Source organism: Ailuropoda melanoleuca, chromosome 7 (assembly GCF_002007445.2).
Source record: "Ailuropoda melanoleuca isolate Jingjing chromosome 7, ASM200744v2, whole genome shotgun sequence".
Taxonomy (NCBI): domain Eukaryota; kingdom Metazoa; phylum Chordata; class Mammalia; order Carnivora; family Ursidae; genus Ailuropoda; species Ailuropoda melanoleuca.
Window position 1 is genome coordinate 82,909,492 of NC_048224.1, and position 13,208 is coordinate 82,922,699.

Genomic DNA, 13,208 nt, shown 5'->3' on the forward strand with positions numbered 1-13,208 from the left:
TTATTCACCCATAAAAAAGAATGAAATCTTGCCATTTGTCGATATGGATGGACCTTGAGGACATTATGCTAAGTGAAGTAAGTCAGATAGAGAAAGACAAATATTGTATGAGCTCACTTATAAGTGGAAAAAAAAAAAAAAACAAGCTCATAGATACAGAGAACAGATTGGTGGTTGCCAGAGGTAGGGGTGGGGGTGGATGAAATGAGTGAGGGAGTCAAAAAGTACAAAGTTCCAGTTATAAAAAATAAATAAGTCATGGGGATGCAATAAATAAAATTAGATAACTAAATAGTATTAGCATAAATATAATGTATCTGGACTTTCCCAAAACATTTGGCAGATTTGTTTTGATACCTTCATAAACAAAATGGAAAAATATGAGTTAAATGATATGACTAGGTAAATACACAGTTAAATTTTTAATTTATTTTTATTTTTCTATTTTATTTTTTTAAAGATTTTATTTATTTGAGAGAGAGAGAGTGAGCAAGCCCAAGCAGGGGGAATGGCAGAGGCAGAGGGAGAAGCAGGCTCCCCACTGAGCAGGGAGCCCAGTGTGGGGCTTGATCCCAAAACACTGGGATCATGACCTGAGCTGAAGGCAGACACTTAACCATCTGAGCCACCCAGGCATCCCAACACAGTTAAATTTTTTTTAAAAAAAGAATCCCCTCATTTTATAGATATAACAAATGACACCCAGACAAGGCTGATAATTTCTGAATCATGGTGGCTCAGTTACCAACTCAGAACCAGAGGGGGATTTAAGTACCTTGTATTTGTTTAGCAGGTAGTACTGAGTACTGGCTCATTTTTTAAATGACTAGTGGAGTAAATGATGTGATTGGGGTGGATGCACATGCAAGTGACCATGGCATCGTCACCCAGGGAGTAGGAAGGGCAGCCCTGGGTTTGAGGGTGATGCAGGAAGGTGTTCAGTCTGGGGGTGGGGTGGGGCTGGTTATGGTCTGAGGAGAACAGAGCAGTTAGGAGAGTTTCACCGTAATTTATAGGGGATTGGGGACTAGAACTGCACAGTTTGAGATATAGGTCTTGATTTCCCTCATAATATGGATCCCAGAATTGAAGAATAATGATCCTATGAAATTTTAAAACATTAATAAACGATTTTATATTATAGTTATTATAGTAAATAGGTACACTTAAAAGATGAAAATAGCAAATGCAAAAAAGGAGTACTGTATTGAGAGGCATTGTACTGTGTGTTTTTCCCTCTATTATATAATTCCATTGCCCCCAACATGTTTAGTTTCTCTGTTTAATAATAAGCTCCAAAGAGCAAGGATTGTATTTTTCTTGTTCATGGCTCTGTCCCAAGTATTTAGCAAGGTGCCTGTGCTTAGTACTTACTCAGATTGTTTGTCCAGTGAATAAGTGAATGAACAAATCAACAGGCAAATGAAAAGTTGAGAGACAGCAAATCACGAAATGGTGGCTAACTGCCATGTTAACGTGGGAGTCCTGAAAACATTTGTAATATTACCAGAATTAGCCTGAGAATTAGCTTGATACAGTGAGAACTGAGCAGAGCAATAGGTAATGGACAAAAATCATGTCATATCATATATATGATACCATATTCTAATTTGTACTCTATTTTTTGATGTCAGGGAGCATTTAATTGAAATTCTTACAGTTGATTACCTTTTCCTTGGTGCAGTAGAACTACATGAAGAAATAGAACAATTACACAAATGCATTTAGCTTTAGAAAAAACTTTTAATGCTAAGTATTTGAACATTAAATATTTAACCTTCAAAGAATAAATGTATATGTTTTAAAAGAAAAAAATGTGTAAGTGATTCAAGGAGCCAGATGTGTCTAAGACACTTAATTAAAACAATAGCATGTCTCAATTACTATGCCCTTCTCTTTGGCGAAATCATTCATTCATTATATCATAGAACTTTCTGTAATAATAGCAGCTAAACATTATAGAGTACTTTACATACAAGGCCCTGTGCAGGGTACTCCACTTACCTTTAATCCTCACAAGCCTGAGAGGGAGATGTTATCATCTCCATTTACAGATGAGAACAGAGCCTTAAGGGGATCACATCCTGTGCCCAAGATCACTCAGGTGAGAAGCAACAGTTTGCTGGCTCTGCCCAACTATCTAATGATTGTTTCAGCACCCACCCTACTTCCACATTACATATGCTTTTAAATATACTCTACTTTCATTTATTTATGTGTAGGGCTAACTACTAAAGAAAAATCTAGTGTGTCTTTATAATTTTATTTTTGAATTTTATAAAGGTACATGATACAATATTCCTCTGACTCTCTTTTTCGAACCTGACACTACCCACTGAGAATCCATGTGATCTTCACGTGCTTTATCTTTGAATGCTCTGTCAACTTTCAGTATCCGCTTTAGAGGCTGACTGGGGTCTCTTAACTTGTTTTTCAAACTTTGCTCCAAGAGAGGACAAATTCCCCTCCCACTTAGTCTCCCCACACTGGGGAGTTGAGGCACCCTTGTTGAAAACAGCATTTCTTCTGAAAACAAGAATTTAAGTCTTTTGTTTTATCATCAAAATTCACACTAACCGTTTTGATTTCTGCTTCATAACATATATGTGTCCCATTGGAATTCTTGATTACAAACAACAAATACTGAAGGAATTTATTGGAAGGATATAAGGTAGCTCGCAGAATGACAGAAGTTCTAGGGAACCAGATTTGGAAAATAGGAATCTAGGAGGATTAGGGATTTAGAACCATAGCCATGGTTATGCCACAGGAATAGCTAGGTAGAGTGCTGCTATCCACTGGTGTGCACGTTTGTGTATACACATTTGTATAATATCCTCCATTGACTAATAGCATCATTGTTAATCAGAAAAATATTAGAAAAAATAGAATTAACCCAAATGTCCATCAATAGGGTATTGGTAAAATAAATTATATAGTAATTTTATAAGAAATTGCCATATAATAATTACATGGTGTTATCTATGTAATAGAATACTATATTGTGTACAATTATAGTAGTAGATCTAAATGTATTCTCATAGAATGGTATTCAAGATAGAAAAAGTGGGAAGAAGTTACAAAATACTATGTTTAGTATTCTAGTTTTGTTGTAAAATATATCTAATTTTATATGTATGAAAAAATTCAGGAGGAACATACACCAAACTGATATATTTATTATCTCTGAGCAGTTGTTTTAATGGAAGACTTTGATTTATGATGTCCTGTTTCTGTAAGGTTTGAAATATTTTTGCCAGTAACTATGAAGTACATGACTATGCCTCTGCTAACTGGAGACTTCAATTATGATTTTCTCCCTAAATACTTACATTGCAGTAGGGCAATGGTAGCTATATTTAGCTTTCTCTGCTCTATGTAAATAGATGTTCTCAAAAACAAGAATTAATACTCCTTTTCCTCACTTTCCTCACCCTCCACCATGGTGGTCTTCATTTCCTCAGTGAGTATGGCCAGCTGAATGTTTGAAGAGTAAATAAAAAACATATTAGATTTTTAAAAATTTTATGTTGCGATTTTGTGATTGTCATGGGTAGCATTAAATATTGCCTTACCACAGTATGTGGACTCTAATCTCACTTTTGTTTTACATGTTTTATTTGATCTATCACCATCGTTACTGTCGTCGTCAGCCACAGCAACAGCATTCTCTTTAGTTAAAAATTCTAGTTTTAAATATCGCTTATTCTGTAAAAGTACTCCTTTTCCTGTTGAGACTCTTTCCCTAATCCTTGTATTTGTGTTGTAGAAAAAAATTTTAAATTTTGAGTAAAAACTTTTAGGCAAAGTTTTTAAAATATCTGTCTTAAAATATTTATATATATTTAAATTTGGTGTAAAAATTGATGAAACTCATTTTAGTTTGATCAATATTAATGTTTCAAATTACTGAATTAAGGTTATTGAAAACATATGAGACATTTTGGTATAGCAATTTAATCACATTAAGAGTTAAATTCATTGCAAACTGGTGCAGCCACACTGGAAAACAGGTTGGAGGTTCCTCACAAAGTTAAAAAATAGAACTACCGTACAGTCCAGCAATCACACTACTAGGTATTTACCCAAATAATACAAAAAGACTAATTCAAAGGGATACCTGCACCCTGATGTTTATGGCTGCATTATCCACGATAGCCAAATTATGGAAGCAGCCCAAGTGTCCATCAGTTGATGAATGGATAAAGATGTGGTATATAGATATACACAATGGAGGATTATTCAGCCATAAAAAGAATGAAATCTTGCCATCAGCAACATGGATGGAACTAGAGTATTATACTAAGTGAAATAAGTCAGAGTAAGACATGCCATATGATTTCACTCATATGTGAAATTTAAGAAACAAAACAAATGAGCAAAGGGGAAAAAAGAGAGAGAGAGGCAAACCAAGAAACAGACTCTTAACCATAGAAAACAAACTGATGATTGCCAGAGGGGAGGTGGTGGGGGAATGGGTGAAATAGGTGATGGGGATGAAGGAGGGCACTTGTGACGAGCACTGGGTGATGTATGGAAGTGTTGAATCACTATATTATACACCACGAACTAACATTACACTTATATTAAGTAACTGGAATGTAAATAAAAACTTGAGAAAAAATTTTAAAAAGTTAAATTCATGATTCTCGTTTGCTTATTTGTTTGTTTTTAGTATTCTGTATTGGAAGAAGAGATTTCTATAGATGAAAAAAATGCCTTTGTTTAGTAAATCACACAAAAATCCAGCAGAAATTGTGAAAGCTCTGAAAGACAACTTGGCCATTTTGGAAAAGCAAGACAAAAAAACCGACAAGGTATGAACTAAAATATTATTATTCAAATGCATACATTCCAAAACCAAAAACCAATGTAGACGCTTGATGAAGAATCCGAAATATGGTCTGTGATGTGCACATAAGATCTCTATAAATACATGTAAATTGATTTCAGGTTTTATGCAATTGTTGAATCTTTCACCTTGAACCCTTGGTTCACTGTCTTAAGCCTCTGACCAAACTTGGATCCCTCTAACTGAGCTTAAAGATCTAAGGGGTTACACTGGTATATAATATTAAACTGACATTTTTATTTAAAGATCACCTGATAGTTTCTACAACAGTGCAACCTCATTTTAACATTTTAACATTTAAACATTTTTAAATCCTACTAAGCAGGATTTCCTCATAGGTAAGGGTTTTTTTTTTTTGTATTTTATTTCTTCCATGGGGTGTTGGACCCTACATGTTCAGTTTCTCTCTAAAGTGACTGGGTAGCTTATGGCAAGACTTAAGAGATCAATAAAATAAATCTCCTTCAGTTCACAGTAGCTTTCTATCCCAGTGTATAAACAATCTTGGATTTTTGTAGGGATGTAGAAATATTATTTTTTATCCTGCATCTTGTAAAGGATGTGGAAGTGTATTTTTAATTCTCGTGTACTTGTAATATTGAGCCAAATATTGGCTCAGTTAGAAAGAAGAAATGACCTTCATAAAAGAGTAAATCTAAATGGCAAAAGACAGGGAAAAAAACATAAAAAGATACTCATTTTCACGAGTAGTCAGGAAAAGGCCAATTAAAACCACATACATTCCTTTTTTTTTTTTTTAAAGATTTTATTTATTTATTCGACAGAGATAGAGACAGCCAGCGAGAGAGGGAACACAAGCAGGGGGAGTGGGAGAGGAAGAAGCAGGCTCATAGCGGAAGAGCCTGATGTGGGGCTCGATCCCATAGCGGCGGGATCATGCCCTGAGCCAAAGGCAGACGCTTAACCACTGTGCCACCCAGGCGCCCCAAAACCACATACATTCCTAATACACACCCACTATTTTGGCAAAAATGAAAAATGTCTGATGATACTAAGTGTTGACGAGGATGGAGAGCAATGAGGACTTTCCCCCACTGTGAGGGACAAAGTATAAATTGGTGTCACTGCTTTGGAAACCTGTCACCTGTCAAATCACCTGTCAAATATGTTTATACTCATAGATATAAACTCTAGCGATAACCAGGATGCATGTACAACGGTGTGCATGTGTCGCTGTTCATAATAATCCCTCAGTGGAAATCACCTAAATGTCCATCAGAGGTAGAACTGATGAACTGTGGTCCAGCCATCCATGGCGTACCTGAGAGTAATGAAAATTAGAGTGCTGCCACCTCCCTGCGGCTGCGTGGGTAGATCTCACACATGTGATAGTGGAAGAGGCACCTCATGAAAGGTTACGGCTACTATTGTAAAAAGTTCAAAGTTGGCAGAGCTACACTACATTGTTTAGGGATGCAAAAACAGGTAAGAAAACTATAAAGTAAAGTAAATAAATGATTGTTGTCAAAAACATAAAAATATTTACTTCTAGGTTGAAAAGGTTGCATTCCGCTGACTTAAGGGTTTCCGGAAGTATTCTGTTCTTGACCTGTGTTAGGGTCACACAGATGTTTGCTTTATAATTATTCTTAACTACATATAATTTAAAGTCCATGTGGATAAATCTCACACTTGAAGAAACTTCCAACCTTTAATAAATTAAGGATTGTTTCAGTCAGATCATGCGATGTATCTGGAAATTACTTTTTTAAAGCAGTATCATGCTGCTATGAATTATTTATTTATATTTAACTTGCCTTAGTTTATTTCCTTCAGTCATAATGATTACAGAACTATACTTGAAAGCAATAAAACTGTATTTCTTTTAAAATATTCAGCAGATTAAATTGTTAACTTTTTGGCCTGTTCTCTTTTGCTCACCTGTATTAATTTTAAAAAGATGTATTGAGTAAATTCACATCCTATATAATTCGCCTCTTTAATGTGTGCAATTCACTGATTTTTAGTATTCTCACAAATTCTACATCCATCACCAATATCTAATTCAAGAATAGTTTCTCAACCCCCAAAAGAAATCCTGTACCGGTTAGCAGTCATTCCTCACTGTCCCCTCCCCAGGTCTGAGTACCGACTCCTTTACTTTCTATTTCTGTGGATTTCCCGGTTACTCTTTACAATATAGAAACATTTGTTGGGACGCCTGGGTGGCTTAGTCGTTGCGCATCTGCCTTCAGCTCATGGTGTGATCCTGGCGTTCTGGGATCTAGCCCCACGTCAGGCTCTTCTGCTGGGAGCCTGCTTCTTCCTCTCTCACTCCCCCTGCTTGTGTTCCCTCTCTCGCTGGCTGTCTCTCTCTCTGTCAAATAAATAAAATAAATCTTTAAAAAAAAAGAAAAAGAAAAAAAAAGAGAAACATTTGTTGTTTTTAAGTTTTATAGAAAGCAAAAAAAAGGTGATGATTACGTGGGAGAGACAAGTGAATTAACAAACTTTAATGGGTTTTGATAATTTGATTACGCATTTTTTTAAAGATTTTATTTAATTATTCGACAGAGAGAGAGAGACAGACAGCGAGAGAGGGAACACAAGCAGGGGGAGTGGGAGAGGAAGAAGCAGGCTCATAGCGGAGGAGCCTGNNNNGGGAGCCTGATGTGGAGCTCGATCCCGTAACGCCGGGATCACGCCCTGAGCCGAAGGCAGACGCTTAACCGCTGTGCCACCCAGGCGCCCCTGATTGTGCATTTTGACAATTCAGTTTTATTACATAGTCATTAAAAAATCAGAGTAATATGAATTTGTTGAAAAAGTTTAACAAATGCTTTTAATAAAGACCTGTAGCTTCTAATAAGTTTTCAAAACAAGTCATTTTATTTTAATTTTTAAGAGTAAAATTTATAGCTGATGACTAGATTAGACTATGTCTGAATATGTTTTAAAGGAAGAATGTTTCAGGGGCGCCTGGGTGGCACAGCGGTTAAGTGTCTGCCTTCGGCTCAGGGCGTGATCCTGGCGTTATGGGATCGAGCCCCACATCAGGCTCCTCTGCTATGAGCCTGCTTCTTCCTCTCCCACTCCCCCTGCTTGTGTTCCCTCTCTCGCTGGCTGTCTCTATCTCTGTCAAATAAATAAATAAAATCTTTAAAAAAAGGAAGAATGTTTCGATTGTGTTGACCAAATAGAAATACTAGAGTTTTTTTATATAAATAAATTTTTGCAATGTTTGCCAAAATAAAAAAAGCAATGTCTATGAAACAGTTTTTTGTTTGCTTGTAACTGCACAGTGTTCTTTGATCATAAATAAACAGATTCCAAGAAATGGGGTTTTTTGTGTTTGTTTATGGCCTAAAAATTTTCATTCCTCTTCACTATGAGCATATTTTTTGGTCACCAGGCTTCAGAGGAAGTGTCGAAATCACTGCAAGCAATGAAAGAGATTCTGTGTGGCACAAATGACAAGGAGCCCCCCACAGAAGTTGTGGCCCAGCTCGCACAAGAGCTCTACAATAGTGGGCTGCTGGTGACACTGATTGCTGACCTACAGCTCATAGACTTCGAGGTAAACCCTCTGTAAAAGGATGCTGCTGCTGCTTTGCAAGTTTAGTGTATATAATCATAAATATTTGACTCTCTATTATTACTGTTCATCTATTACATAAAAACCCAGTATTTTTCTAAAACTTCTCAAATTTCTTTAATAAAGTAAGAAGGTATCTTATGGTTAAGTGTTCTGCAGCCAGGTGGCAAGCTTAGTGGCCATTAATAATAATGGTAATAGTAAGAGATAACACTGAGTGCTTACTACATGTCGTACAGTTCCAAGCACTCATCTCCTTTCCTTCTTAAAACTACCTGTGTGATTGGTACTATATGATTAGCCTCGTTTTATAGATGAAGAACCTGAAGTTCAAAGCTATTAAGTAATTTGTTCAGTCACAAGAGCCTAAGCTGGGATTCAAAGTCAGTGTCTCTCAGGCCTGTTCATTTAATTAAAAGATTATACCAGTGATTTCAGAAGTTTGTTGAATGCTAGCAATATAGGATACTTACCTCATTTTGAAAGCAGTTACACCTAATTTACCTGAATAATAAGGGAACTAAATAAAACAAAAACTTAGAAATGTGAGTGGTGAATAGGTGTAGGCATTTTATTATCTACAGTATATCTAACTGAGAACAGTGGTTTTTCGGTAAACAGCGTGTCTGTGAGGCAAGTTTGACCATTGGCTGTTTCGGTGATGGAAGTCTTGGCTTTGATTCGTTGTTCTGTTACTATCATCATACTAAGTGCTCCGGTTTCCACTGATTCTCAGAGATGGAAGAAAATGCCGATTTCTGAAATAGCTTTTATCACCGAGGAAGTGAAAAGAAAACTAATTATGGTGATTACAGCGATTAGACCAAGATAAGGTCAGGGCTCTGGGGATCTGTGGAAATACTAACCCACAGCTCCCTGGACAGCTTAAATGGGGGAAGATTTTTGGCTGGCTGGAGCCAAGGAGGAGGAATACAGAGCAAGACTGCTCCGGAGATGTGAAGCCAGGTGTGCTGGCTGGATACAGCACTGAGTGGAGGACCCCAGAGAGTCCAGACTTCAACTCACCCTTCCTTTCAGACACACCTGTCTTTTTCTTTCGTTCCCTCTCTTACCTATTCTCTACCTTGGACATTTCTACTCAATAATCTCTTTGCCTACTTTTTCCTCTTGCCTGGCTCGCTCACTGTCCCACCCCATCTTACTCCTTACTTTTTAAACCGGCCGTATGCAGAATGAAATGTAGTTTTATCATTGCATCTGTGTATTTTCATGTTTCTTTTATTCAGTTTCAAATGAGATATTACGAACGCTTATAGGAGTTGTGCATAGTGGAAAGATACTTGGGATTAGAATTGTTTAGAGTCTCTGCCATGCTATTTGATAGTCAGTAATGTAACCTCTTTGAGACTGACTTTTGTCATCTCTAAAATAGGAAAAGTATGAATTTACAGCACTGTTTTAAATATTAAACTGAATAAAAATATATGTATGTATATATGCTATATAAGAACAATAAATACATGTGCAGACCATACATAAATGTCAGGTAGTATATTCTCATTTTCCTCCCTTCCTCAAAATAAAGTTAAATGTAAACTAGTTTATTTTTGTTATAATCCGTGATTTTTTTTATTAATTCAAGTTTAAATTTAATTGGTCAGTGATCATAAATGGGAAAAATACGCCCTATTCTTGGATTACAGTATTAAATTTCTATATATCTCCTATTGTTTTGCGGATTTCCCTGAAAGTAGAAATGTATTAAGCTATTATTATCATTAATTAATGTGTTAGCTTGAGTTAGTTTATGAAATTAGCCCAGTTTGCAGTTGGATGCTGGAAAGAGTATCAAGGATGGTTATATTTTGAAGGATGAGCTGAGATGTCACCAGGTCCAGTGAACTAGCGAAGTCTTGAGCAGCCACAGAGTATGTAGCTTCAAGGTGCCATCCGAGAATTAGGGAGCTAGGTGTACATCAAGACAGACTTTGGGTACCTTACAACTTTGCTCAGATAACAAAAGAGGAACAATAAGAATTACTTATACAAGTTTCCCTTATTTTACATGGATACTGAAAATAAATAAATTTACAGAGGAAATTCACTTTAAAAATTATTTTTGAATGAAGACATTCAATGGCCTAAAAGTTGACTTACATGTTATCAAGTAGAGTGAACTTCTACTCTCTGGAATCTTCGGGGAAAGAAGTATCTTTCTGCATATTTTCATTTTCTGAGTAACTGAAGGTTAATTCTTCAAATGCAGAAAGTCAAATACATTACTTTTGTGGATTACATTTTCTCTATAAAATACATTATATACTTGCCCCTCTCCAAATAATATTCTAGCTATAATTTTTTACTGTTGATTCACAACTATCATTATGAAGATCTGTTATTGTGGTAATAAAAGAGCAGACAGTTCTTTTTGTTTTCAGCTTTATTGAAGTATAATTGACCAGACAGTTCTTGACTTTGTTCATTGAACTGATTTAACATGATGCCTAGAACATAGTACTAAATGAATGTGATATTCAGTAGATGCAGCTGTCCTTCTTAAGCCCATAAAAAATAGACACTTATAAATACTTCTTAGTTGAATGAACAAATGGAAAGCAGTTAAAATTGAGGACACTTCAACTCCATTGGCTATATATAATATTTTCAGAAAAGCAGCAGCATTATTAGCTTTCTTGCAGAAAATATGCTATGTATCTCTATGGACTGGAGGTCCTTATGGTTAGCCTGCAAGCACCAACTTTCCACCTCAAGCCTAAAGTATCCATATAAGATAGTGACAACTTGATAAAATTCGTCCTAACTTTAGAGCTCACTCTAATCACACAGAACTCTGTCCTCCTCGTGTCCCGGTTCATAGGTGAAACTGCTACAGTCCCTTCTGGATTGAACGTATCTTAAGTTCTAGGAACCTGTTTCCCACACTTTGTGCCATGTACACTGGTTGGTTGAGTGAATGAATGAATGTAGGCATGAGAATGAGAGATTGAAGCAGAAGTAAGGAAATTAGGGGCACCTGGGTGGCTCAGTCGTTAAGCGTCTGCTTTCGGCTCAGGGCGTGATCCCAGCGTTCTGGGATCGAGCCCCACATCAGGCTTCTCCGCTAGAAGCCTGCTTCTTCCTCTCCCACTCACTCTGCTTGTGTTCCCTCTCTCACTGGCTGTCTCTCTCTGTGTCAAATAAATAAATAAATAAAATCTTAAAAAAAAAAAAAGTAAGGAAATTAGACCAAAGGAAGATGTTCTGAGCCCAGCAATAAGCCACTTTTCTTGAGGAATTAGTAAATTGTTTGGAAGATAATTCAAGAGTGATGATAATCATTCTAGTAAGTGAATAGCCGCTCCTGGGGGTTTGTTGGAGAGTACAATAGTTATTTGACTAAAATTTCTGGTATATGTTTTTAACAGGCAGAAAAAAAATATTATTTAGGTATAGGCTGTAGCTTTTACCAAATAACCTGAAAGGATGGAGTATTCCTTACAAAGAAAAATGAAGTTTTGTTTAGAAGACACCTAGATGGGTAGATGGGCTTTTTTATTAGTTGTAGAAGGTTAGGTCTCTAAGCAATGTCTGGAAGGAAAAGACTGAAAGAGAAGAGCTTAGATTCCCTTTGCAGAGTAAAGTAACAGAAATTTGAGAAATGTCCTCTGGCTAAGATCAATAGGTGTAGGAAATAGAAGGAAAATAGAAGAAAGCTTTGGAGTGAGGGAAAGAGACTCCAGAACCATGACAGAGGAAGAAGCTTAAGGAGAAAGATGATCAGAAATGCTGACAAACCAGGGCACTTGGGTGACTTAGTCGGTTGAGGTTCAGACTCTTGATTTTTGGCTCAGGTCATGATCTCAGGATCCTGGGATCGAACCCTGTGTCTGCCTCTCTGCTCAGCAGGGAGTCTGCTTGTCTCCCTCTCCCTCTCCCCCTGCTTGCTCTCTCTCTCTCTCTCTGTCTCTCAAATGAATAAATAAATCTTTAAAAAAATATTGATAAGCCTTTAATAATAATAATAATACATAGAATTCAATTTGAGATTGTTTCTGCACTGTACCATATTTATTCTTTGTTACCCTTAAACCTTTGATAGAAGAACTATGACTAATAGTATAGGTTGAGTGAAGAAGGAGAAGGGGCAGTTTTCTACACTTGGGATAAACAGTGTTGAGGAAATAACTCGTGGCAGAAGGCAAGGCCATGAACAGGCTTGAGAGGAGCTTGGAGCAGGGGTTTGGGATCCAGAGCTGACAGTAGTGATGGTGGCCACGGCAGTGGCTTAGGTTGGGTACAGGAACTGCCTTGGGAGTCTGTGTGACAAACCCATTTCTCCTTCAGGAATCCAGAGCAAAGCGGCCCATCAGGGTAGGGAAAGTGCTAGAGGATCCTACTGTATGTGAGTAAGGGCTAGTGAGCAGGCAGACCTTTGAGTTAAAATTGTTTAAAAAGAAAATCTCATTACTTTACAACCATAAATTTTTAATCCTTTAAACCTTAAAATTGCTGACAGAAAAGAACCACTTCTGCATATTATTATGAAGTTAAAAAATAAAAGACTTGTGGCTGAGATTGCAACTCTTCAGATTTTATGGGCTCAGGATCAAACTCAGAGCTGTGTTTCTTGAGGTTTGGCCGCTAATCAAGACACAGCTTCAGACTCTGATGTTTTGAAACACAATGTGATAAGAGATCAAAGGATGAATTTTATTGATGTATTCATTTTAAGGGCAGGTGTGCCTTGCAAAACTAGGGTGCATGCAAAGTCATCTGTTCAGATCGAATTAGAAAGCAGTGCAAAGAAGCAGAGAACTTTCTGCTGTGGTAGTTTAATCT

The 13,208-nt window shown here is 36.8% G+C and overlaps 1 protein-coding gene across 22 annotated transcripts in view; it reads left to right on the top strand.

The window, feature by feature from the left end:
• The window catches only part of CAB39L (calcium binding protein 39 like), a 115,629-nt gene that overhangs the window by 46,691 nt on the left and 55,730 nt on the right, over positions 1 to 13,208 (top strand). For all 22 annotated transcript variants that reach the window (XM_034665145.1, XM_034665158.1, XM_034665155.1 and 19 more), the window contains 2 exons: positions 4,676 to 4,817; positions 8,226 to 8,390. In XM_034665145.1, the coding sequence (XP_034521036.1) occupies positions 4,707 to 4,817; positions 8,226 to 8,390 (276 nt within the window). In that variant the 5' untranslated portion in view covers positions 4,676 to 4,706. The remainder of the gene's footprint in view (positions 1 to 4,675; positions 4,818 to 8,225; positions 8,391 to 13,208) is intronic.